This window comes from Xenopus laevis, chromosome 2L (genome assembly GCF_017654675.1).
Source record: "Xenopus laevis strain J_2021 chromosome 2L, Xenopus_laevis_v10.1, whole genome shotgun sequence".
Taxonomy (NCBI): Eukaryota; Metazoa; Chordata; class Amphibia; order Anura; family Pipidae; genus Xenopus; species Xenopus laevis.
The window spans coordinates 109,796,084-109,821,661 of NC_054373.1; the positions used below are offsets into that span (position 1 = coordinate 109,796,084).

Genomic DNA, 25,578 nt, shown 5'->3' on the forward strand with positions numbered 1-25,578 from the left:
ATCAGGTTAGTCAGGTGACAGTGCCAGTAATGGCCTGCTCCAAAAATCCCACACATCATCCCAGTGTGAGAGCAGAATAAGAGCAAAGTGCTGCATTTCCCCTGGCCTTCATCTACATATCACCCTCTGGCATTTCTACTACCAGCACCATATGTGACCGTGCCCAGTCTGTGCCCACACATTGCACTGCCCGTGTTTGGCATATCTTGAGGAGAGACAGTGGAACTATACTGTGTTCTCTGTGGAAAAATACTGTGCAGCCTGTACATGTGCTGGATTATAGGTCATTATGAAACTGCTTGCTGTCATATATCTGTTGGGATGCGTTATTCATGTCATTGTTTTCAAGTCACCAATAATTACATGCAGTTCACTTATTTCTACCACTCTTTTCAATTAAGCATTTGTGAGTTACCTGCTGACTAGTCTCCCAAGGGTAACTTCACAGGCTTTCCCATCTAGCCATTTGCTCATACCTTGCTCTTGCATCAACTTGGGGGGTTCACATATAGAAAAACACCCTCCACCACCCCCTAACCCCACCACCACTGCCTTTATTTGGGGGTTTGCCTAGAATCAGCCTGGGATTAATCTTGGGAATTGCTTATTGAGAACAGTGCTCTATACAGAAGTTAAAAAAAATATTTTGGAAACCAAGATTTGGCAATTTACCCAGCCCAAAGTATAGGTTATTTATTAACATAGCGTGAAAAAGAGCATGATAAATGCCCTGGGGTCTAACAAACAGATCACAAGCTCTTTGGATGGGTTAGATGCTTCTTGTGGGGACCAATGACTAAACAAAGATGGCAGGTTAAAGGGGAACTAAAGTCTAAAATAGAAATGCTGTATTTTGTATACTAAACATAAACTTACTGCACCAGAAGCCTAATCAAAAACATGATTTATGCTTTCAAAGTTGGCTGCAGGGGGTCATCATCTTCTAACTTTGTTAAACATCTTTGCAAGGCCAAGACCATGCACATGCTCAGTGTGGTCTGGGCATCTGTTGGTAGGTTAAGTTTAGGGATCGTCATAAATTATCAAAACAGCACAAGTCAAATAATTTCTGCCATAGAAGCTGATACAGCAAGACTGATTAATAAACAGAATATGCAGACTGCACTGGGTCTGTGTATACCAATCTCTACACAGTCGCTGGCTGCTCTACAGGGAAACAAAGCTGCTCCAGTTCTGGGAAGTAAGGTGGGGGGCTCCCCCTTCTGGTTGAAAGTATGATTGTTTCCCTGCAGAGCAGCTAGGGGCCATCTATCCACAGCAGTTACAGCAAGAATTTCACTGCATACAGTTTTCTTGTAATATGGTACACATTTTTTAATTAAAAGTATATTGGAGATAGATTTCTTTTTCGTTAAAAAAAGTAAAAACAGGATTTTATTTTTTTGCCTTTACATCCCCTTTAAGCATACGCTCGGTAAAGTACCAACCAGGATTCAAACTCAGAGGGTGTGAGTCACCTTAGGGGCAGCGCCACCTTAAATTCAAAGTCGCTGCCACTGGCGTATGTAGCTGGAAGAAAAGGGAAACTTGTCATTTAACATTTGAGGGTGTATCTTACCCCTCCCTTAATATAAGGGTGGGATGGATTGATTAACTTATCATCCTGTAAGGTTGGGAAGAAATAGTTAATATGTGATTGTACTAGCTCTTCAATAAAATAATGATTTTTGGCAAGTTTGAATTTCTCTGATAAACCCAAAATAAACTCCATGGCCTTTCCACCATATTTTGACTCTGAGGTTTTAGATTTATTTTTTTAAAAGATAATTTTACCTGCCTATTTTTGCCATCTGGAACATGTAAACTTTTAAATGATCCCGTCCCCCCCACACACTTTTTTCATTGAGGTCTGAAGAAATGCATATTAAAAGCATGCATAGTGCCTGACATGGCTACTAATGTCTTGGTGCTACCATTTGAAGCTGTGTTTGTGCTGCCAACAAAATGACTTGAAATTCAGTTGTGTGTGAACAAAATAAAGTGAATTGGTTGTTGATCCTAACCATATTAATACGCTATATTTTCAAACATTGTTCCATATGGTAGGGGTATTTTAGTTTTAAAATAATTAAGAATGCAGTTAGACCCCCAAGAGTTCTGTCAAGGCTAAAATAATTAGTATTTCATACTTTCACTCATGTTAGGCCAGCAGTCATCCCTAATTTGCCATGTCCCTTTCTGTCAGCAAAACATTGGCCAAGATGTTGGACAAGTAACTTGGCGATCCTGTTTTTTTTTTAGTGACCTGGAAGCCACAAATTTGACAAATATTGTATCTGGTTACACAGATCTAGCAAAAATGTTATTTGACCTGCTCAATTACTGGTCCTGGGAATGATAGCTGGAAAGACAAACAGTACTTGGGAATAATCAGTACTGGGTAAGTTGTGGTGATGGGGAGGTCAGGGTGGGTCAGCCATGAAAGTGTCTCAAAAAAGACGGGAGGTCGAACATTTTCCAGTGGCCATATTGACAGTTCCTCTACCCCTCTCAATTGTTCCCAACAGTGTCTAAGCACAAATGAAAAGCCTTAAATTCAGCAATAGAGGCAAATGTATTCTGGTGTTAGAAATGAAGTCTAATATATCCTTGCACTACAAAAAACAACGGCCATTATTTCCCAGCATCACTTTTTACATTTTTGGTTTGTATAACCTTTCATTAAGATGTAACCAGGTTTATTAAAATCTCCCACAAAAAATGTAAATGGTACCAAAGAGTATAGCTAGATTCAGCATGCGCCCAGACATGATTCTCCAGTGGCATGGACAATTTGTCAGTCAGATATTTTGCTGCTAGTAACAAAACACACATATTTTTTTTATTGATCATTTTTATGTTTTATATTTTTAACTAAACACATTGCCTGGGCATGCAAATACAGGGATGGTACTTGTTATCCAGAATGCTGGGGTCCTGTTTTCCGGATAAAGAATCTTTTTGGAATTTGGATACCATACTTTCAGTCTACTAAAAAATCATTTAAATATTAAATAAACCCAATCGGCTAGTTTTGCTTCCAATAAGGATCAGTTATATTTGATTAGGATCAAGTACAAGGTACTGTTTTATTACAGATAGAAAGGAAATCAATTTAAAAATTTTAATTAATTGATGAAAATGAAGGGGCCCATTCATTAAGTTCGAGTGAAGGAATAGAAGAAAAAATACTTCGACCATCAATGGGCTACTTCGACCTTCGACTACGACTTCGATCGAATGATTCGAACTAAAAATCGTTCGACTATTCGATAGCCGAAGTACTGTCTCTTTAAGAAAAAACTTCGACCCCCTAGTTCGCCACCTAAAAGCTACCAAAGTCAATGTTAGCCTATGGGGAAGGTCCCCATAGGCTTGGCTAACTTTTTTTGGTCGAAGGATAATCCTTCAATCGATGGATTAAAATACTAAAATCCTTATTCCTTTGATCGAACTATATGCGCAAAATCCTTCGACTTCGATATTCGAAGTCGAAGGATTTTAATTCCCCAGTCGAATATCGAGGGTTAATTGACCCTCGATATTCGACCCTTAATACATCTGCCCCGAAGTCTATGGTCCATGTCATAATCTGAAGCTGTCTGATAAATGGTTTCCAGATAATGGATCCCATACCTGTACAAGCAAACTTTTGATAAAATTCATAAAAAAATAAATAAATTACCACATTTTTACCCCACAATGTAGCATTTTATGCCGGAATGCCACCATAATTATGTACACTTTTAAAATAGCATAGATAAAATGTGTGAATGTTGTTGTGCGTGTAAGAAAAAAAGTTAAGCATGCAAGTCAGTTGCATGGATAGTTGCAACATGCAAAGGGAACCCCCCCAGTCCGACCCTGCATTTGGTTACATTTACAAATAACTTAACAATCATTGACAAAGAAAAGTTTACTGTGCAATTTTTTTTAAGGAATGGTGGTGGATGCAATGAGGCTCTTTAGTTACTTACCTACTAATTGTCATATGGCAGCAGGCTGCAAGGACAAGACAGGCCTGCTCTAGCACCACTTAGTGCTCTTGCACTTTGCCCAGGGTTCTTGCAAATGCCCCCTCTGATATTACTTGAATCTGTGGCACTGTTTGAAAACTATTTCATATTAAAAAACATAATTTTCAGTTATAGTACATTGAAACAAAAATATCAAAAAAGATTATAATTTCAACGTGGATTTGTTATTCGGTAAAATGAGAGCACTGGGCATTAATATGAACACTTTTGCAAGGCCCTGAATATCATGAGATAATATCAAAGGGGAAAGTTCACAGAACAGAAAGCTTTAACTTCAAATCTGTGTTTTGCTGGTAACTTCCTTAATGTTCCATACAGACTGGCATACACTTTTCCAAAAATCCTTTCCTGGCATTTTAATTCCTGGGAAAAGTTTACTCAGAAATTAGTAATTAGTATTAGATTTTTTTTTTCACAAAGAACATCCTAAAATTTTCCATAACATATTGTCCTGGTGTTTGTCCCCAGAGAAACATCCACTTTTCTCCTTTTATTTGTATTTTCTACCAGTGATTTTCTCCCAGGGAAGTTTGCCGTTTTCTCAGTGATATTTCCTAGTTTACTGTACTGGTGACACTTCCATGGGAATCATTTGAAAAACAGGGAAATGTTTAAGACAAAAAGCCCCATGTGCTGCTGGTTTCCCACAGATGAAGTGTGGGAAGTACAACAGAGTTAGGAGTGGGGGGGGGGGAGGTATGCAGAAAATATACAGTATCTCACACATAAGATTCTCTATTGTGGCTTTTATGGGTGAACTAAATTTCTCATATTTAAAAATCGCAAATTGTAATCTTAATTTTGTATGTCAAAGAACTGACCTATGGCAATTCATTAGTTTTGTGTTTGAAATATAGCTGTAAGTTCTTTTGAGAAGGGCCCTCTTTACCTTTTGTATTGCCGATCTGTATGTTCAATGTATACACACACTTTATAAACATGTGATAATAATAGTTCAATGCAGATTTTTACAGTTTTCCTTCTTAAATTCTCACACCTTTATGCGACTGTTACTATAAAGCCTTGGCCTTGGGCTGCCATATGTTCCTGGGTTTTCTATCAAACTTGTATTTAAGAATAAGGAAAGGTAACCCTCATAATTGTTTTGGTTTTTGGATGCCAGTACGGTTGTCACATGTCTGGTTTTGAACTGGAAAGTCTGTGTACACAGACTATCCAGTTCAAAACTGTAATTCACTCACCCTGGTTTAACCCTAAACATCATCACCTTGCTGCCCAGGGCCGATCCGGCGCATTTTGCCGCCTGAGGCGGGCTTTGTTTTGCCGTCCCCCTCCCACGGCACTCACTTTTCCAGACCGGGACGGTGTAGGGTCCACACCACTAGTGCAGAGCGCGTAGTTGTGTGCTCTGCACTAGAAGAGCTGAATTTCCAGGTTGAAAACCAGAAATTCGGCTCTTAGTTACCAGGAGCGCCATTTTTACCACCCCTAGTAACCAGGGGGGCGCTGCCGCCTGAGGCGAGTGCCTCAACTCGCCTCATTGGCGGAGAGCCCGTGTTGCTGCCTCAATACCATCAGACCCAAAACCCGCAGTGACCCAAGGGTTGACCACCAGTTGGGTGGGTTTGGGTTGAAATTTGGCCAACCATTGATTAAGGTTGTGTGCGGGTCACACTGGGGAAGTACACTCCAACACGGCTCCCAAAGATTTCCAGTCTCTGAACCAGAGTCGGACAAAGCAGTAGTGTACAGAGCGAGAAGATGCAGGTATGGGTCGCTTCCTACAATGGAAACATTTTGTGGGTTAGGGTCAGGTGCTGGTAAAGGTTTTGCAGGTTAGGGTAAGGGTGCGGGTTTTTTCCTGACCAACACATCATTACTTTAAAGCTACTCCCTCATGTCACTGTTCAGTCAGACAACAATGTAAAGTTGGCCATGCCGGCATCAGGGGGGCACATTTGTACCGGCCTGAGCCTAAAGCGGAGCCCAGCTGTGCTGTACTCTTCAAATTAGCCCTTGAAAGCACCTAACCACCGAATTGTCATTCAAAACGCAGAAGCCCGAAGTCAGAAGCCATGAAAAGACCTGAAGCACCAAAGAGCCAAAGTATTATTTTAATACTATATAGGCCCCTGACCACCAATGTTTTTTTTTTTTAATATTCTATGGGGCCCCTGACCACCAATGTTTCTTTTTCATTTGCAAGGGTTAGTGAACCGTATAATCAATTTTTTTCAGCTGTAGGCAGGATATAGGCAAAACAGAAATACGAATAAGACAAAAATACAGGCAAATGAAAAAAATGAGTACCAACTACGCTGTTGCTTAGAATATGTCCAACTATTATATACTTCTCTTCTATGTATAACATATACATATAGTACAATGGTAAACATTCTCTAAGAGCTCAGCAATAAGTGGATTATACATGATTTAATAATTAAGGTAAGAAACGTATCCTTAACTCTTACGTCAGGTTTCAGCAAGATTAGTGATGTAACGTTGTCCCACCCCCGCCGGTTGATGTTCGTGACGTCACTGACTCCCCCTCCTTTCCACGCGCTGCAGAGATTATCAGGCAGTCCGGGCAACTACAGCGCCTATGAAGTGAGAGCAAACGGTACAATAATCAGCAGCATAAGCCAGGGGCACAGAGGACGTTCCTAAACAAAGCAGAGCGAGGGGGAAAGGACAGAGCCCGACAAAGAAGCATCATGGGTAAGTGAGCTGAACTTGGGAAGCCTTAACCCAAGCACCCCTTTTCTGCAGTTATCAGCTCCCCTGAGCGCTGCGGAATAATGGTTTGTGCCGCAACAGTCTTTTAATGGAACAGAGAACTTTACAAAGTTTGGGCGAGGATGATTTGCTTCTGCAGGGGTGCGAGAGTTTGTGGTGCCCGAAATATTGTAGGCGCCAGTGCTGCTGCGGATGTGTAGAAGGTAGTGCACTGGAATTGTACTCAGCCTTCAGCTGCAGTGAAGCGGAGTGTGAAATGCAAGGGAAACTGGATCAATTGGGCTGGGAATTGTTTCCTACCAAACCTCTTAATAAAACGTGAAGTGGAATTGCCCTGATAACCTCAATAATGTGTCCAGCTGAACAGATCAGCTGTTGCAGGCACGTTTCTAGGTTGGAACTTAAGTACATTAGATAAAAGTCCTTTTTTATATTTTTAAAGGAACAGGTACCAGTACAAAAAGAAAATGCCCCAAAACATCAAGCCTGTCAATAAATGTGTGGGATATGTCCCATGATGTTCTATGTTTAGAAACTGCCTCCTTTTTTAATTGCTTGAGGTAAATAATAATGCCATATAATCAGGTGTGTAGTCCTTTTGCACTTGATGGTTCCACACCATAATACAAAGCATCAGTGACAGCTAAAAGTGTTTCCCATGGTTCTGGCTCATTCTGGATGGTCTTTGCTAATGATAGTTCTCTCCTCCCCTTTCTATGGAATTTCTCTACACAGCAGGTTTCTGATCTGTCCCAAACAAAGTCACCGGGTCCTGATATAGCCAATTTTTTGGAGTGGTGAAAGCCATTACCTGTATTTAGAGCTGGGGGCAATGGTACATGTTTGTGTCTCAGTAGATGAAACTGATATAATTCTGCCAGGTGTGCTTTTCTTACTTCTGGTGTACTAAATACAACTGGACTACTTGGATTGATCTGGCACATTGTGTTTTAATTGTAAGGGCACTTTTAAACTTTAACTACTGGTGTGAAGCTGGTAAATTCATACGACAAGCATTTAAGTGCATATTTCCAGGGTCACGGTTACAGCTGGCGCACTAAAGCCACATATGGGTGGGTTACTTGGTTTTTCCAGTAGTTACCTTATAGTGGCCCACATAGCTGTGCACCGGTCAACTATTTTGCCCCTAAACCTGTATGCAGTATACAAATCAGTTCTGTCGCTGGTTATCTATTTTGCATACATGCTGAAGCTGCATTTATATTGGAAGTTCTGTTTGTTGTTCCTGAGAGTAACTCATGATGAAAATTAAATTGTCAGGCACATCAGGGCTTAGCTTTGATTTACTTTACCTGCTTGTAGTTCAGGGAAAGCTTTCAGCCACAATACTATCTTGAGTTGAGTTCTTATTTCTCCCAATGGTTGCATAGGTTTCCTCCGGGTCTCCATTTACCTCCCACAGCACAGATATATACCAGCAGGTTAACTGAATCCTGATTAATTCTACCCTGTGTGTTTGATAGTGATAAGGAATTTGGATTGTAAATTATTCTGTCTCAGGGGCTAATGTGACATAACAAGCTGTAAAAGCACTTTATGCCTTTAATATATAAATAAAGGATTCATTTGCATTAGTATACAGCTAGTATTTACAAAGATAAACAGAAACAATCAAGGATGGCTGATTATACGGGTTATCATGCCAATGCTGTAGCCTGTTATAACCAAGGTAATTGAAGATGCTTGTCTGTGCATATTAAATCTTTTGGTATCTCAGTAATTTAGATAAATTGCTTCAAAGGTGGAAATTGTTTCAATGGGCCAGAGTTGCTGAATTCTCCCCTGAGATCGAGCTCATTTAATATGATGTAGGTTCTTTTCATCTGAGGTAATTGGAGTACAATATACTGGCTATAAATGACAAAAGATCATGCAAAAAAGTTACATTAAAAAGGATGGGCTGCACAATTCAAACAAGATGTGTGTGTGTGTATTTATTTAATTACATGTTGTTTAGGAAATTGATACTGGATTCCTGGGGGAACTATTTGAGGGAGAAAGGCACAGGTTAGCAAGCTGTAATGCAGAATAGGGTAGGTAACTGTAGTTGACTTTATTTTGTGTCCGTAACACACAGTGCTGTAAATGCATTCTGCTTAATATTTTTTTAATTGACTACACATATCTACCCTGCTCTTCATTTAACTGCTGCACTTCTGATGTTACAGAACTAAAATTCATATTAACTACGTGGTTGGGGATTCTGGGTATTGTATCCTCTTTAAACTTCGGGCGACTTCGGAAAACGAATCACCGCGTGTGATTAGCGCTGGCGTTTTTTTTTTCATTTTAGCCGGCGCAGAGTGAGGGAAGGTGTTTGGAGAGATTGGTCGCCGCAAAAACGAGGCGATTAGTCGCCAGGTGACCAAATCTCCCCAAAACGCCCAGTGTGGCCTGACCCTTATTATCAAAGATTGCCATGCTGTTCTTGGGTTTTAAGGCCTCTTACACATAGCCATTTTTTGTGCGTTTGGCATTTGTTTGAGATGCAGGTTTGAGTGCCGAACAACCTCTTGGAGCAAGCACTCAATGAAGGGAAACTTCCACCAGGCAAATAATTCAAAGTGAAGAAAGTTTATTGTGTCCACAGCCTTACGCGTTTCGTGTCATAAACACTTAATGATAGGCTATCAGGTTTGAGTGCACCAAACACATCTGCTAATTGATTTCATATTCTGCCTGGTTGTACTCCGAAGCATTCAGAGTTGCGTTTATTGCATACATATATCTTTGTGTTTTTTCTTAGATGCAACATGTACTTGGTGCATGTTCAAAAGACAATGGAGTAAATGTTGTGTGTAAGGGTAGGACTCCACAAGCGATTTTGTCGTGATCCGATGCACTGCGACAAAACGCATGCGACAAAAATAAGGTAAGAGATAGAAGTGTTGCAACGTTGATCCGACGCTGCATGCTTTTTGTCGCAGCGCGTCGGATCGCGACAAAATCGCTTGTGGAGTCCTACCCTAAAGCCCACAAAAAAGCACGTGGTTGCGCTCAGTATATGTTTGTAAGCATGTAATTGCCTTTGTGTAAGAATCATAATGTAACTTGTCAAGCTTGGCATATACCATAGAAAATATGATGCTAATGGGTGCAATATAATAGATAGGGCAAAGTTTACCCAGGTTTAGTAACCAACAGCAACAATCAGTCAGATGTGTATTATTAATCAGAGCTGTGGAGTTGGAGAGTCAGCAGCAATTTTGGGTATCTGGAGTCGGAGTAGCCAAGAATTTTTCAGACTCCTAATAACTTTAAAATGCAAGCACTGAAAATAATCAAATCAGATTTAATAGCTATTTATGAAGGAAGATATAGAAGAAGTAATTCTATTTTTAAGAACAATACTTTAGTTAATTTTGGATTGTATGTAGCAGCTATATGCCAGGTTCGATTAATATATGTTGTTTTAGGTTTTCCGATTGTTTTAGAAAGGATCCGTAACACCAATTGAAAGTTTTAAACAAATTAACATATAATATATTGTTAGCATGCACTGGTAATAGCTGTGTGTTTGCTTCAGAAACACTACTATAGTTTATATAAATAAGCTGCTGTGTAGCCGTAGGGATAGTTTTACCAGTGCAGAGCAACAGTACATTATATTTTAATTACTTTGATACACTTTAGATTTTTGGTGTTACTGTTGCTTTAAAAACAGAGGAATTGCAGTCAGGTACCATAAACTTGGTAGTCGGAGTCAAATGATTTATGTACCGACTCCACAGCCCTGATATTAATGACCCTCTACTATATTTCTGATTATGAAATTTTTTAGGCTTTCGTACTTGGTTATGTTCCAGATGAGTCTTAAATTAAATTAAATTAGCTGTAGACTAATGAATAGAGAATATGCAAACTTATTTTCACACATTACTATGTATAAAATCAGGAGACGTGTTCACGGGCAAGTGACAAGTGGATTGATGTGCCATTTCCACTTTGCAAGCCAATTCTGCCTACCTCCCGATCTGTTCCGGTCCAGAATTTCATTAGCTAGATCTGGGGTCTATTTCTATTAAGATTATAAAGAGTGGGTACAAACAAATTATTGCGCTTTTCGCCATGAAAAGTATAAATCTGAGCCAGTTAAAAAAAAAAAAAAAAAAAGTTTCTTGTTAGGAAGGCTGTGAGCTAAAGATCAGCAATGGCTTGAGGGATCCAGTTTGGATATCACTGATTTATATTATGTGCCCTCCCATCACAGAAAAGGGCCCCAGCCTTCTTGCACTGACAGAGACCAGTCTTCTCTAACTCTGCCCATAGTTAAACAGCTGACTTATGGTTCCATTGTGGAAAAATATTTTTTTTATATTGCAAGTTCAGGATCTGACTACAGGGTTGCTAGTCTGAGCAAGGCCTTTCTGTACCAACAGGCGCTACATTTGTTGTGCTAATGTAATAATAAAGCAAGGCCTTTTCTGTACTGAAACCAGCAGGAGCTACATTTGTTGTGCTAATGTAATAATAAAGATAAACCTGCTTTGGGTACTCTTTGAGGAAGAGAAGTTGCCTGCTTTTAGAAAGTACTGACACTGCTATCTCTGCTCTCCAGTCTTACATGTCGCCATTATTCTTACACTTCCAGTAAAGCTGGCCATAGTCTCAAAGATAAAGTTGCGCAAAAATTTGCCTCTTATGATTTTGGACAGTGTGTGGATTGTCCTGACATTTTTCATACCATGGCGACCGATCAGGTTAGAAGATTTCTGTCGGCCAAAGATAATATCTCTGCATGTATTGCTTATTTGACAATATCAATGGGTGACTGTAACTAGTATTTGTTGGACATACCTTTTGTAAAATTGCTGTTATGGCCAGACAATTGCCTGATTTGTTCTTTTACTACTTTATTTAATCTGAATGGTTAGTTGCAGATTGGAAGATTGTGTTTTATGAGCTTCTATCTATTTTTCACACAGTGAGAAACTTGTAGTACACATATGTTTCTAATTAGACAAGCTTATTTTTAACACTTGGTGAATCCCACGTACATTGTCAGGGTAAGAATTGGCATACGGTGACAGAATGTGGGAAATTAGTGTCTCTGTCATGTGAAACCAATTTGTGCAATTGTATACAAAAATACACCTCCCTTGAACTAGTGCTGTCCAAATTTTCCATTTTTATATACAATATAGCAGCAGGCAAACAGGATGATGCCATGCACAGATATCTTTGCATCCCTTGGGCAGACAGGATGTGGAAAATATACATTGGTTCTGATCATGGGCGCTCTTTATCAAGGTAACATTTGGAACACATTTAGAATGATCTCTGTCCTTTTACCCAGCCTGCGATAGCTATAGTTCCCACAGCAAAAATTTTTGCCTACACCTGACATCAACAGAAGGGTTCCATGTGCGTTTGAGTCAAATGCAATGAATGCACTTGCCACAAGCTTTTGGTTTCCGTAATTCGAAGAGTTTTTTAAATGCTGCCGGTCCTTAACCATGTCTCCATTGCCCTAAAATTACAAACTGATTTTTACCTTGTCACATTTGTCTTTGGGAAAGTACCATGTCTACAATGTCTAGTTCAGAACTTTATGGAAGTATCTTGGGTGGGTGTCCTGTTGTCTCAGGCTTATTTGGTTTATGCCAATTAAGAGAAGTATTGATCAACGTGGAGTTGAAAATATCTATCCTTTAAGTTCGGAGTTTAAAATGTCTACCCTAAATTCGCCTCTTCATTCTTAAGATTACCATCTTGCAATCTTTTTGTTTAATACTGGCCTAGATGAGTTTGTCAGGGCCTCCCATCCTTGTGCTTGGTTTGTCTGTGGAGGAACAATGACATTGTTTGCATAAGAATTGTCGATTGGATGACTCTGACTGAATGTGCTTGGGAATGCAGAATCTGATTGATTCTGAAGGCATATGGATATGCTGGAGAGCAGTTGAAAACTTGAATGCTGGCCTGGGTTGTAGGCAGTCCAAATCCATCCAGCCGCACTGTCCAAATAAAACTCTGCATGCATAGAAACCTTCCTACTTATTTTAGATGAAACAATTGTAGGTGGTTTACTACTGAATCTATAAACAACGGTTGTAGTGCACCTCTTCTAGTTATAGGTGCCATCTATGTTTTGTAGATTTTTGAATAGTCGTAATGCTTTCTCAGGGATGCAAAAGTATTATATTTTTGATGACTTTGAATGGAGAGCATCCTTTTTAAAAGTAGCTTTGCATAGTGTAAACTTCCCCTCTGTTATATAAAATATTTTGTAAAAACATGAATGAAGTCATGTCAGAGCTCTTGCCTGTGTCAGTTTACTTCATGCTCCAGCTTTTTCCATATACCAGCTTCAAACTCTCTCTTCTACTTCATCTCTGTCAAGTTGGCCACACCTAGGCCAATATTATCTGCCAACTCTGCCGCTACATTTACCTGTTTATGGAATGAAATCAACAGCCTGCCTGAACTACACATCTCTCTCTGCTTCTAACTGGCTTTGAATCTCAGTTCAGATTTTAACAAAATTACTGCTTTCCTCTCCAGTGAAACAACATCTTAAGGCTGCCTAAACTGTACTGCAGAGTTGATATTTTCGTACGTGCTTGTACTTTACAGATTTGGGTGTCGTTTTTTTTGCTTCACCATACCAAGAAGGGAAAATTGGCAGCTTTTTGTGATTGTACATGTTATTTGGTTTCTAAGGAAGCACATTGTGTTAAGCAAATTTTTATCCAAATTTCACAGTAAAAACAGTGACGTATTACTTTTTGCTGAGTAGCGGAACTTTTTTCCTTCTATTTATTTTCCATTTAAATGAGGAGCCTTGTGTTAACTGCGCTATTCCCTCTTGCATTTCTGAAATTTGCAGATGCAGAATGCTAGATTTAACAGATGGCAAAATTTTGAAAAAAACCTTTTTCCCCTCTCCCTTCCTCTTTTCATTCCTGAATCACTTTGTTCCCCCTCATTTCCAGTTCAAAGATTACAAATGTTAAAATACATAAATAATGATTTCTGTAGTTAGTTAGTTAGTATTAGCTGACTGCTATAGTGTAAATATTTCATTAACAGCTTTTAAGATATTGTGATACGAATGGAAAACAACTAGTCTGGCTTCATTTATAAATGTAATGCCAAAGCCACTTTCAGTTGCCCTGTAATACTTTATAAAATGTTGCCCTTTTTTAAGATCAACAAAACATTTCATATGCATGGAGCTAGCCACCAGGTTTATGGATTAGGGCACAAAGAAGTTGTTAAGTAAGCTAATGCCCTGCTGTGCATTTGTAAATGCAGCACTATAAGTAACATGTAAATATCTATATAGAACACACGAGAAAGCAACCAAGGATAAGCACTTCAGAATTAGAACCCATGTCCAATCTCTAACCCAATTACTGCTGCTTAAGACTAAACATAAAGTCTTCACTCATTTTGCAGTAAATTGAAATGATACCATGGCTAGTGCATTGTGCTTGCTTGCCTTACTATTCGTTCAGTTGATTTCAGTAGATGTGAGTTACCTAGCAAATTTATTAAAGATGGCAGCACAGCAACATAAAGCCTGCAAAAGCAAGCACTTTCCTTCAATAAAAGCACACACATGCTATATTAAGAAGTTGTTTTTTTTAACCACACAACATCTGTTTGGGTGCTCCTAGGCACTCCAATATAATAGCAAAATGCTGTAGGTGCATCCCATCCTATATTCGGCTAAAGATAGTTGAAGACTGGGCCAGCAAATACTACTGTGTGTTCCTGATCTTGTAGGGAAGTTTTGAGTAACCTTGAACATATGCTGTGTTATTTCATAACCATGACTTCTTCCTTTCTTTTTATATTTATGCAAACGAAGTGCATTTTATTAAAGGGGACCTCAATTTAAAAACTTTGATGAACTTTAAAATGTAATTATAAGCAATGTGCATTACATAAAGGTTTTCATTGGTTATTTCAAATTGTAATTGAAATGATAATTTTTCTTTTACGCGGTTTGGACTCTTGAAACAATGATGCAGAAGTAATTTCTGCTCCAGGTCTATTAATCAGACAGCTTCTGCTACATTTTTCAGGGATCAGAACTAGGAGTGTGGATAATATTAACAGCCAGGTAGGTACTGATCTTATTAATAGCACCTGTATTTGCAAATAACTTTAAAATCATTCAAAGTTTTAAATGTATTTGAAAGTTGCTTAGAATTCATTATTATGAAAAAAGAGGTAGAGGTTCCATTTTCTTTAAAGGGGCGGTTCACCTTTTAGTATGTTATAGAATGGAACTTTCTAAGCAGCTTTTCAATTGGTCTTCATTATTTCTTTTATAGTTTTGAATTATTTGACTTCTGATTCTTTCCAGCTTTCAAACTTTTTATCATTCATTTTTTTTATTCAGGTCTTTTCCTACTCGTATTCCAGTCTCTTATTCAAATCAATGCATGGTTACTAGGGTAATTTGTATCCTAGCTACCAGATTGTTGAAATTGTAAACTGAAGAGCTGCTGAATATTAATATTGAATCCTGCACAAAAGATTTTGCTGAACCCAAAACCAAAAAGTCCCACGACTTGAAGGGTTCCAATTTAGTTTGGTGGAAAAAAAGTCCTAGTCCCAGACCAAATTCTGGATTATGTTTATGGCTAATTGTTATGTAGGTCTTTACATGTTTACAAAATTATGTCCTAGGCTTAACACAAAAGAAGTCTGTTGAATAAAAAAAAAAAAAAAAACTTTTAAGGGAGTCTTCATATTACAAATGTAGTAGGACTTTGCAAAATAAGCAATTTTTAGTTTATTTTGCCCTTTAAAATAAGCATCTGAAAAATAGGCAAGATACTTTTAAATGCAAACATTGTATGCTGGACTTATTAAGCTTTATCATATTTATTGTTTTTTTTAACAGCAAAAACGTAATGTTTCCTAGGTTCTACTGTGTGTGTGTGTGTGTGTGTGTGTGTATATATATGATTTAAGAAAAATTGTCTATACCCCTCAAATTACGATTGTTCCTTGGCTTAGCAGGCTGTAAGAAAATGAGACAATAGAAAATACTCCTTTAAATCATGTTTTATAAAGGGCACCCACTACTTTTTTATGATTTTCTGTAGCTGGAAATAGTCTGGTTTTGGTTAGAATATAATCACTCCTTCCTCTGGTTCTTGGATGACAATGTTGCATTATTTGTACATAGAAGTCTTTGTCCTCTTTGTTCTAAATACTCTATCATAGTTTTGTAATCTAGACAAGTATCTTTTCTGTACATTGATAAAGAAAGCATTGACTGCCTAAATGACTGGCCATACTTATATTTTCCATTGTTTTTAGTTCACTGTGCCAATAGTTTTGTTAATTTTGGAGAAGAATACCTTAAAATTTTATAATGAATACCTACTAAATGCTACACTAAATTAAGTCTTAAAGGGGATGAAAAGTCTAAAATAGAATAAGGCTAGAATTGCTGTATTTTGTATACTAAAAATAAACATGAACTTACTGCACCGGAAGCCTAATCAAACAAATGATTTATGCTGTCAAAATTGGCCACAGGGGGTCACCATCTTGTAACTTTGTTATACATGTTTGCAAGACCAAGACTGTGCACATGCTCAGTGTGGTCTGGGCTGCTTCGGGATCGTCATAAATGATCAAAACAGCACAAGTCAAATAACATCTACCAGAAGCCGATACAGCAAGACTGATTAATAATCAGAATATGCAGACTGCACTGGATCTTGTGTTGTCATGTAATCTAATGTGGATTTCATAGTTATTGAACCAGTGGCTGCAGCAAAATAATCCTGTAAATAGAATCCCAGTTTATCTGTTTAAATCTGGCTCCATGATCTTTGTCCCTGCAGCTGGAGTTGGAAACCGTAAAGGGGATGTAAAGGCAAAAATATAATGCAATACAAATCTCTACACAGTCACAGACTGTGAAGTAAGGCGGGGGCTCCCCCTGCTGTTCATAAGTATGATTGTTTCCCTGCCCAGCAGTTAGGGACCATCTATCCACAGCAGTAAATGTAGGGAGAATTTCACTGCATACAGTCAGGTTTCTTATAAAAACTGGATACATTGTTTAAAAAAAGTATATTGGAGATAAGTTTCTTTTTCATTAAAGAAAATAAAAATGTTATTTTAATTTATTTTTTGCCTTTACATGCCCTTTAAGTAGATATATACAAAAACCGAAAGAATATTTTCTATGAACACGATATTTAGTGAAAAGCCATTAATAACATTTGATATATACTTACAACTTTATACAAAGGACTCGCATAGTAACATAACTAAAATTTGATGGGGCCTTACAGCAAACACATTTTAGGAACCCACCCCCCCTAAAGTAAGTTCAAGGGTATAGTACAGGTATGGGACCTGTTATCCAGAATGCTCGGGACCTGGGGTTTTCCGGATAACAGATCTTTCCGTAATTTGGGTCTTCATGCCTTAAGTCTACTAGAAATTAATTTAAACATTAAATAAACCCAATAGGCTGGTTTTGCTTCCAAAAATGATTAATTATATCTTAGTTGGGATCAAGTACAAGCTACTGTTTTATTGTTACAGGAAAAAAAGGAAATCATTTTTAAAAATTTGGATTATTTGGATAAAATGGAGTCAATGGGAGACAACCATTCCGTAATTCGGAGCTTTCTGGATATCTGGTTTCTGGAGAACGGATCCTATACCTGTATAGTGTCTCTTACACGTTCTCCATTTATTGTATTATAAGCTCTTTTGGGGAGGGCCCTGTTTACCTATTGCATCGGTTATAGGTTGTATTTTTGTATTTATTCTGCATGTTCAATATAAATATTATATATACTTTTACATTATTGACATGTTCCAAGCTTGCCTTGATAAGTTAGATACCAAATTAGTTGTCATTTAATGGAAATGGATTTGCAGTTTCATTTTTTATTTAATAAACATTGAACTTGGAGCCTTTTCAAATTTTAATTGACCGTAACAGCAAAGTAGATGCCATAATCAATACTGAAAAGACTTATTTAACATAGTGGTTGTGTTTAGAGAGGTTGTGTAACATCTAAGCCTTGGGTAAGAAGTAGAAGGTTGACGAGTTTAAATAAAATAAGACAACATTATAGCATTTCCCTGTGTATTTTATTAACCCCAGATAATCCTATATCCCGGAAAATAAATGTATCTTATGATTTAATGTTTCACATTGGAGACTGGAGGCCTTTCAAATGTTGTAGAAAGACAACTCCCATCGTCATTATTCGGGGTACTGGAAGTTGGTGTTCCATAAAATAATTTTCAGGTACAGTAGTGACAATCACAGTGCTAATCTGATCCAAATAAACACCATGTACCATATGATTGTACACATTGTATACAGCTGTAACCATATGATTGTGAGCAGAAATGTAGAAAAAAATTGTGCAAGGGCACAAGAGTACATACATTCAGAAAGCTGATAATACAATAATTTCAGGTAGAGGAAGATGTTTTTGTTTTTTTTTGTTTTTTTTTAAATGAAAATTGTAATTCCAAATTACTAAATCACTAAGGTTTTTCCCCAGGTTTGTGCTCCTGCTCAGAGAAACCTGCACCAGCCCGTGTAAAAACTCTCTTAAGCACTTTGCTTAACTTTTAGTTTTCAGTGCTTTGGCTTTTGGTACTTCTACATGTGTAGTAGTTGCCTGGTCAACTCTACTGCACATATGCAAAAAATAATCTTCATTAGACATGCCTGGGACAAAGGTAAGTAAAATGCTGGTGCAGCAATTAGAGAGTTTTTTTCCCAAAGGGCTGTGCAGTTTCCCCCCAGTGAAATACACTTTACATGTCATTTAAAGTTAATTGCGAATTGAATTTCTATTATAAGCTAGCTACTTAACAAACCTGAAGGTGAACTGTCTTCTACATTGTTTTTGGGCAGTGGCACTCTAATATAATTTGCTGTAAAACAAACAAGTACCCAAGAATCTTCAGCACTGATAGAAACTATATAGCTGACACTAATACCGCCATATATTCTAAGATCTAAGGCACTTAAATGTATAAATAAATCACATTTCTACTTAGTATTCAGATCATACATTGGTTATAGGGAAAACAAAATCTGTTGCCAGTAATTCACCATATTCCAGAGACAAGTTAGTCAAAATCAGCACCGAAAATTGGAACCTTAGACCTTTAGGACTTCTTCTGTCCGGAGACTGCAGAGTCTTCCTTAAGCATATGTATCTACCGACATGAATCCCCACTGAAAAACAAAATTTAATGGGGGTCCTTGGGATGTCGTATTTGTCCATCTTTCTTAGGCCCCAAAACTGTTTTTAAGACTTAATTAAGGTCCCTTGACAAAAGTTAAAGGGAAACCTGTTATATAGCATCACAATGTTAACTTGACCAGCTAAAGTAGTCATCTCTGGTTTGCCTGGTCCTGCTCTCATTTGCAATTAAATATATTGGAAATTGAATAATTGCTGCATTTTTTTTTTTTTTTTGGACATTAAGTGGCAAATTTACTTAAGGTCGAATATCACATGTATAACATTTTGTTTGCTGCATAATGATGTTTTGAATAATCTTCGCTAAAGATCAGTCCAGCTCTATTGAAAAAAAGTTGAATGAGGTATTGAACTCCTGTTCTATGAGTGTAATGTTAGTCTAAATTATGTTCATATTCTGTTGTAAAGTTTTCATTAAAAAACATAAAAACCCTAGTGTTCTTCTCTAGGACTTGGAGTTTCTGTAGTTGTAATTAAGTTTTGGCTTTCAGATTTCATTTCAGCTGTGCGTGGGTGCTTTGCCGTTAAAATCCCCCAATTTTACTGAAGATTACTTTTACAGATATCTGAATGGAAATTTTCCCTGTCATGGAATTAAACTGGCAGGGCTGCAGTGACTCTCAGGCTTATCTGCACTATAATAATAAACCGGTCAATTCATTATTGCTGAATTGCCTTTGAGAAGTAATTTTTTGCATCTGTAATGCTTGCAACTGTTGTTCACAGTGAAAGGTCCTAATCTATATTTGTTTTTTCCAAAATACACATATATATACTCTATATAAATGCAGATGGTGACCTTACCCCATTTATTGTGGACACCTGAGCATTAGACATTGAAAGCAGTCACAACAAATAAGGTTTTATGTAGTGTGAACAGCTCCATTAATAATTTGCATTGCAGTATATGAGATGTGCCTGTCGTCTAGAGGGGTCTGCACCACAACTACATTAGTGTGTGACTTGACGGTTTTGCGGCTGCGTATATTTGTTGGCCTTGTATGATACCTCTTATAATTGCAAAATGCCACACATAAATATGCTTCTGCAATGCTTTTGATCTTTAACTTTTTGCTAGGCAGCACAGGGCACTGGTTGGTTAATACACCTTTTTGACTAGGAGGAAGGTCCCTACACCATGAACTATCCTCTTCCTTGTATTAACTCCACCTCCATCAATCTTTTTCCATCCTGCATCCTTCACTTCTTTTATCATGGAAGCTTTGGATTTATCATTTTACTGTGTGTTAGGGAGTTCTATTTCTTTTTGTAGCTGGACCACTCTATGCCCTACAAATGGGAATTCTTCTTTAAAAGGTAAGTACATATGTGTTGCACCAAAACAAGTTTTGGAGTAGAGCTCTGATACGTTTTAGATCATAGTGTTGGTTTCACAGATCCTAAAACAGCATGAGCCTCTGTGCTTTCGTCTGGGACTAGAAAAGCTTCTTGAGTATCTAGCTGTAAATACAGTACACTGACTGCTTGTCGCCTGGAGTGACACAAGCAAGATTCAGTTGTCACTTGTTGGAAAATGCTTCAGGCAGTTGCATGTCATTGGAGTAATGACATTATGCATGTGTTCATTGCTAGATATGCACATTAGCTTCATGAATGATGCAAGCTCGCCATGGTATATATATCATTTGTACTGCAGCCAGCCACACCTATCATAAATGTAATCGGTAATATTATATGACCTCCCTTAATGACATGAATATACAACTCCATACTCAAAAGCTCTTACCGGGTTCTTACTCGCAAATGCAAATGAAGGCAGCCATACAAGAGATGATCCTGTATGGCAGTGCTGTCCAACTTCTGTGGTACTGAGGGCTGGAATTGTTCTGCCCTATGTGGTGGAGGGCTGATAATGGAAGCCAGTATTGACCACTCCCTCTTTTTAAACCACACCTACAAGTTCTTTTAAGACCATGTCCCCATTAATGTTGGTAGCACACCAAAAAAACTACGGTTGGTGCTCACTGTAGAGACATCACTCGTGAAAATTTTAACTCGTATTAAAACATTACCTTAAATCCATAAGTCTCCTCCTTTCCTGTTGATAACACAGGACCCACCCCAGCACCTTAGGGGCCCCTAACAACAATTTTCAAATGTGAACAAACCTACCATGCTCACGTCCCAGAGGTAGAGTAGGGCAGGCAAAGCATGGCACACACACAGGAAGCATAGGGCAGGCAGGGTATGGCACACACTTGGAGCATAGGGCAGGCAGGGTATGGTACACACAGGGTGCATAGGGCAAGCAGAGTATGGCACACACTTGGAGCATAGGGCAGGCAGAGTATGGCACATACAGGGAGCATAGGGCAGGCAGAGTATGGCGCACACACAGGCAGCATAGGGCAGGCAGACTATGGCACACACTTGGAGCATAGCGCAGGCAGAATAGAGCAGGATACGGGGAAACTTATCAGGACCACTCTAAGATGAACAGTTCATACGGTGATACATACAGTTACATAATGCTGGTGCCCCTCCAGCATTTTGTATGAGGTGTGAACAATGTGGGCACTTTTAAGTCTGCTCTGAGGTGGAAACAGTGCAGTGCTTTAGGGGTGTAAACAGTAGAGTTGTTACAGGTGCAAACAATGCAGAGAGGATTACAGGTGTGAAGATGCAGGAGTTTACAGACTGAATTTGAGGTGTAAAGAATGCAAGGGCCAGATAATCTCAGTACTTTTACCTTTTTAAATGTTACAATGTCACAGCAGGCAGACTTTCATGTGGGGGGCCACACAAAATGGGCCGCCAGTTAGACAGAACTGCTGTATGGTAGATAGATAACCTCTTTGCACACATTGGATTAAATTAAGTTTATTTTATTCTTTTTAAAGAGTAGCTTGTACATCATAACTACACATACATCTCTTGTTCTGATTCGAGGCCAAGCTATTTGCTGCCTGTTAGTCTGTGATTAATGCACTTTCCTGACCAAGTTTTGCTTATCTTACTTCCTCCATGTCATCACTGCTCTATCTTCTCTAGGCTTTTTCTCATGGGTTGTACATCCTTCTTAAACCATTTGTTCCATGTCTCCATTTTACCATTCTACAGACCTTTGGAAACATATTCTCCAAAGCACTCAGTGTCATAGTTTTACCACAGCTTTGGCTCAGTTTTGTTCAACGTTGAATGGACTGTACGTTGGCCATCCCTATAATGTCCCTTTTTCTAGCAGTAGCACAGCAGCATCCGAGAGACTGCAATTAAAATGCAACTGTCTGTATATAGTACTTGAATAACATCACAGTTGAAATTGTTTTAATTGAATGACACCAGATGAAACAAATTATATAAATACAATAGAACCCCCATTTTACATTTATTAGGGGACCAGAAAAAAAATGGTGGAGAATCAGTTATGTATTATGCATAATATTTAAGTGGGACTACAAAACAACAATGTAAAATGAGGGAAAACTTAAAATCAGGGGATGTAAAATGGGGGTTCTACTGTATTCTGGCACATTACAGCCACTGCTTCAATAGGGATGCAAAAGAGAAGCATTGGGAGAAAAACATATCCATATCACATGGAAGATTTTATTTCTGCCTAGTCTTTTTTCCCTTCCTTAAAAACGTTATAAAAGTTTATTGAGCCTTCCAAATAAATGTGCGTTTGTTACAAAGTCAACAATTATACTGATGCATATTTTTTTTAATTAATCTCATTGAAATAGGTTGGATATAATCCAATGCAGTCTTTTAACATTGCTGCCTGATTTGAAATGCTCCCAACCCTGAGTCACCCATTCAGCCTTTGACTCTAATTGCAAAATGTCTTCTTCTGCAGAAAAATAACTAGTTCAATATGTCACATCGTGTATAACAGGATGCATTTTTTTATGCTAGCTGTTTTCCTACAAAAGATACTTTCATATGACTACCAGCAAATTAGCAGTGAAACCAGTATAACACCGAACAGGCTGTATTCAATTTTTAGTTTTCTACATTTGTCTGATAATCTTGGCTAAAACTGTTTTTTTCTTTTTTACATACTTTGACAAAAGTGACACAGCCTAAATCCTTGTGCTATGGCTTTTCTCAGTTAGCAGTGAAGCTTTCTTTCTGTGCAGTGTGACATTGATAGAAGAGAGCACATCTGGCTGCTTCTGGAACATACTATGAACATTCCTGTCAAAGTCCTGACACACAACTGCAGCTGGAGTGCAGAGCTGGCAGTACATCACGCAGTAGTAAAAGAATGGTTTCTGTAAACCTGATGGAATTTCTACTATTTTCCCCAATTTCCTTTTAAATAGATAGTTTCACGGGATTATGGATGTCATGGAACATTCTGTGTGCCCACAAATCAGCAATGGGGCTCCAGATTTTCTTAAACTACAACATGCTAGAAAGAGCTTTTTGGTAAAATGATGGAAATTGTAGTTAACCACCTTCTAGGCGGCAGTCTGTTTAGCATAAACACACACATTTAGGGGCATATTTATTATGCTGTGTAAAACGAAATTTGCAAAAAAAATGTAAATTAAATGGCAAATTTAGCAAGGTGTGTTTTATTTTACAAACAAGGGAAAGTTGTGCTCACCACTATTTTTTAAAACCATTAGGCGGGGGTGCAATGAGGGTGTGACCACAAAATACATATAGTCAAATACAAGATTCCTCTGCACTCAACCCATTATCAATATATTTAAGACAGCGACATTTTGTGGTCACAGCCTCATTGCACCCCCGCCTAATGGTTTTAAAAAATAGTGGTGAGCACAACTTTCCCTTGTTTGTTATAGTTTATACAGGAGCAGTGACCAGCTCCATGTTGTGGCTCCCACCCTTCCCGGCTGTAGTCGGGTGATCCCGCTGGTGTCTAATAAAAGGGCAGCCAAGTATGGAGGTTTACTTTGAAAGCAGCAAGTTGAGTTGCAGGTAATACCTAGTCCCTTTGTAAAATGTATAATGAAGCAATAGAATTCTTAATGAATCAGATAAGGTTGGGCGTAGGACTGGCCAGATGTGGGATGACTTTGACGTAGTTGGCCAGCTTAAATATATTGCAATATATGGACAAACAATCCCTGTTTTGTTTAAAGGGTAAGGCATTTTTTAGTAGCAGTATGCACAAAATGTCGCTGTCTTAAATATATTGATAATGGGTTGAGTGCAGAGGACTCTTGTATTTGACTATGTGTTTTATTTTACGCCATGGGAACCCCAGATTTGCCACAGTTATTTTTTTTTCAGTAAGTAAGGTCCAGCGGAAGTCACTCTTAAGAAAAAATGCATAAAAAATGTACACAATCTTTTATGCTTTTTATTTTACACTGCAAAGCCTGGCGATGTGTGGTGAATTATCCTGACGTTTTTTACACCATGTAGTAAAGGTGGAACTTGACATAAATGTATATAAAATTGCAGACCATTTGCACTTGGTCTTCCTTTGTTATTTTCTGCGTGTTTGATTTTCAGTTAGGACAGAAATGTACATGAGAATTTGGCCACATAGATTTATCTATCCCAGTACAGGATTTTGTAGGATGCTGCAAAATCTGATCTTCCGTACTGTTATGTAAATTCATGTCAGATAAAGTCAGATGGTTTGCTGTTTTCATGCATCTACTTCCAACTGACTTGTTTTAATGAGAAACAAGACTCTATCAGACTTATTGCTGAGATGGAAAAACAAAGTTTTCTCTTCAGACATTTACAGTAAGTTGTATACAGAGCATATTTGCATATTATATTATTTTTAGACTTGTACAACAACATTCGATCTGGGCAGGATTTGATCAGTTGATGCAAGGACATCTTATATAATTTAGTTCTGCCCTTCTTAGCCTTTCAATTCTACCTCCATCGGGTCAGTAATGACAGGCAGCCTGAAAGCAGATTTATCCTGAGACATTATAATTTTAATTTATTACCTTTCTATTTGGAATTTCTAGTCTGTCATTTAAAATGCTTCCTTGTTGCTATGGTAATTGTAGCCCTAGCTATCAGTGAACAAATTCCTAGCTGGAAAGATGTCAAACAATTGTTAAACAAAAAAACAAGATAAATGAAGACGTATTGCATGTAAGATATCACAGTCTACGGCAGTCCACATAACATGAACCTAGTTCAACAGAGTTTTTGATTTATCCCGAATTCTGTAGTATTCAGAGTTTTGGTTATTTAGTAAATAAAGTCTTGCGAGAGGATTTGGTTAAATTATTAATATACAATTTAGTGGTAGGCTGCAATCCAATCACTTCTGACCAAATGTTTCTGGTGACAGATTATGGGAGTTGATCAACATGTGTAGAGTTAAAAGGACACTGTTCTAAAGTATTTTATTTGATGATAATGTGTAATGTTTAGTAAAGGAGAGTATTTTAGAAAAAATAACTTTTGTGTTTGCATTGGGAAGTAAAAAAAAAATGGTTATGTCTCTTCTAATCAAGAAGCAACAGCTCTGCCATGTTATTATATAATCATAGAAACCACAGTGGTTTTTCCTCATGTGGGCCAGTGATCATCCTTATTGGTGTTTTTATCCTTTGTGGATAACCAAGGCTCTGCGGCCTGCAAAAACTGTAATTCCTTCCCCTATTAGAGGTCTTGCCTGATTACTTTAC

The 25,578-nt window shown here is 38.0% G+C and overlaps 2 protein-coding genes across 3 annotated transcripts in view; one reads left to right on the forward strand and one right to left on the reverse strand.

The window, feature by feature from the left end:
* Window positions 1–6,600, reverse strand: part of tfg.L (trafficking from ER to golgi regulator L homeolog) — a 55,711-nt gene extending 49,111 nt beyond the window's left edge. Inside the window, exon 1 of the mRNA XM_041580992.1 lies at window positions 6,470–6,600. The gene's annotated coding sequence lies outside the window, so the exon portion shown is untranslated. The remainder of the gene's footprint in view (window positions 1–6,469) is intronic.
* The window catches only part of gpm6b.L (glycoprotein M6B L homeolog), a 77,765-nt gene continuing 58,753 nt past the window's right edge, over window positions 6,567–25,578 (forward strand). Inside the window, 1 exon segment of one of the 2 annotated variants that reach the window (NM_001090777.1) lies at window positions 6,567–6,716. In NM_001090777.1, coding sequence (NP_001084246.1) covers window positions 6,713–6,716 — 4 coding nt within the window. In that variant the 5' untranslated portion in view covers window positions 6,567–6,712. 2 annotated transcript variants of the gene reach the window in all.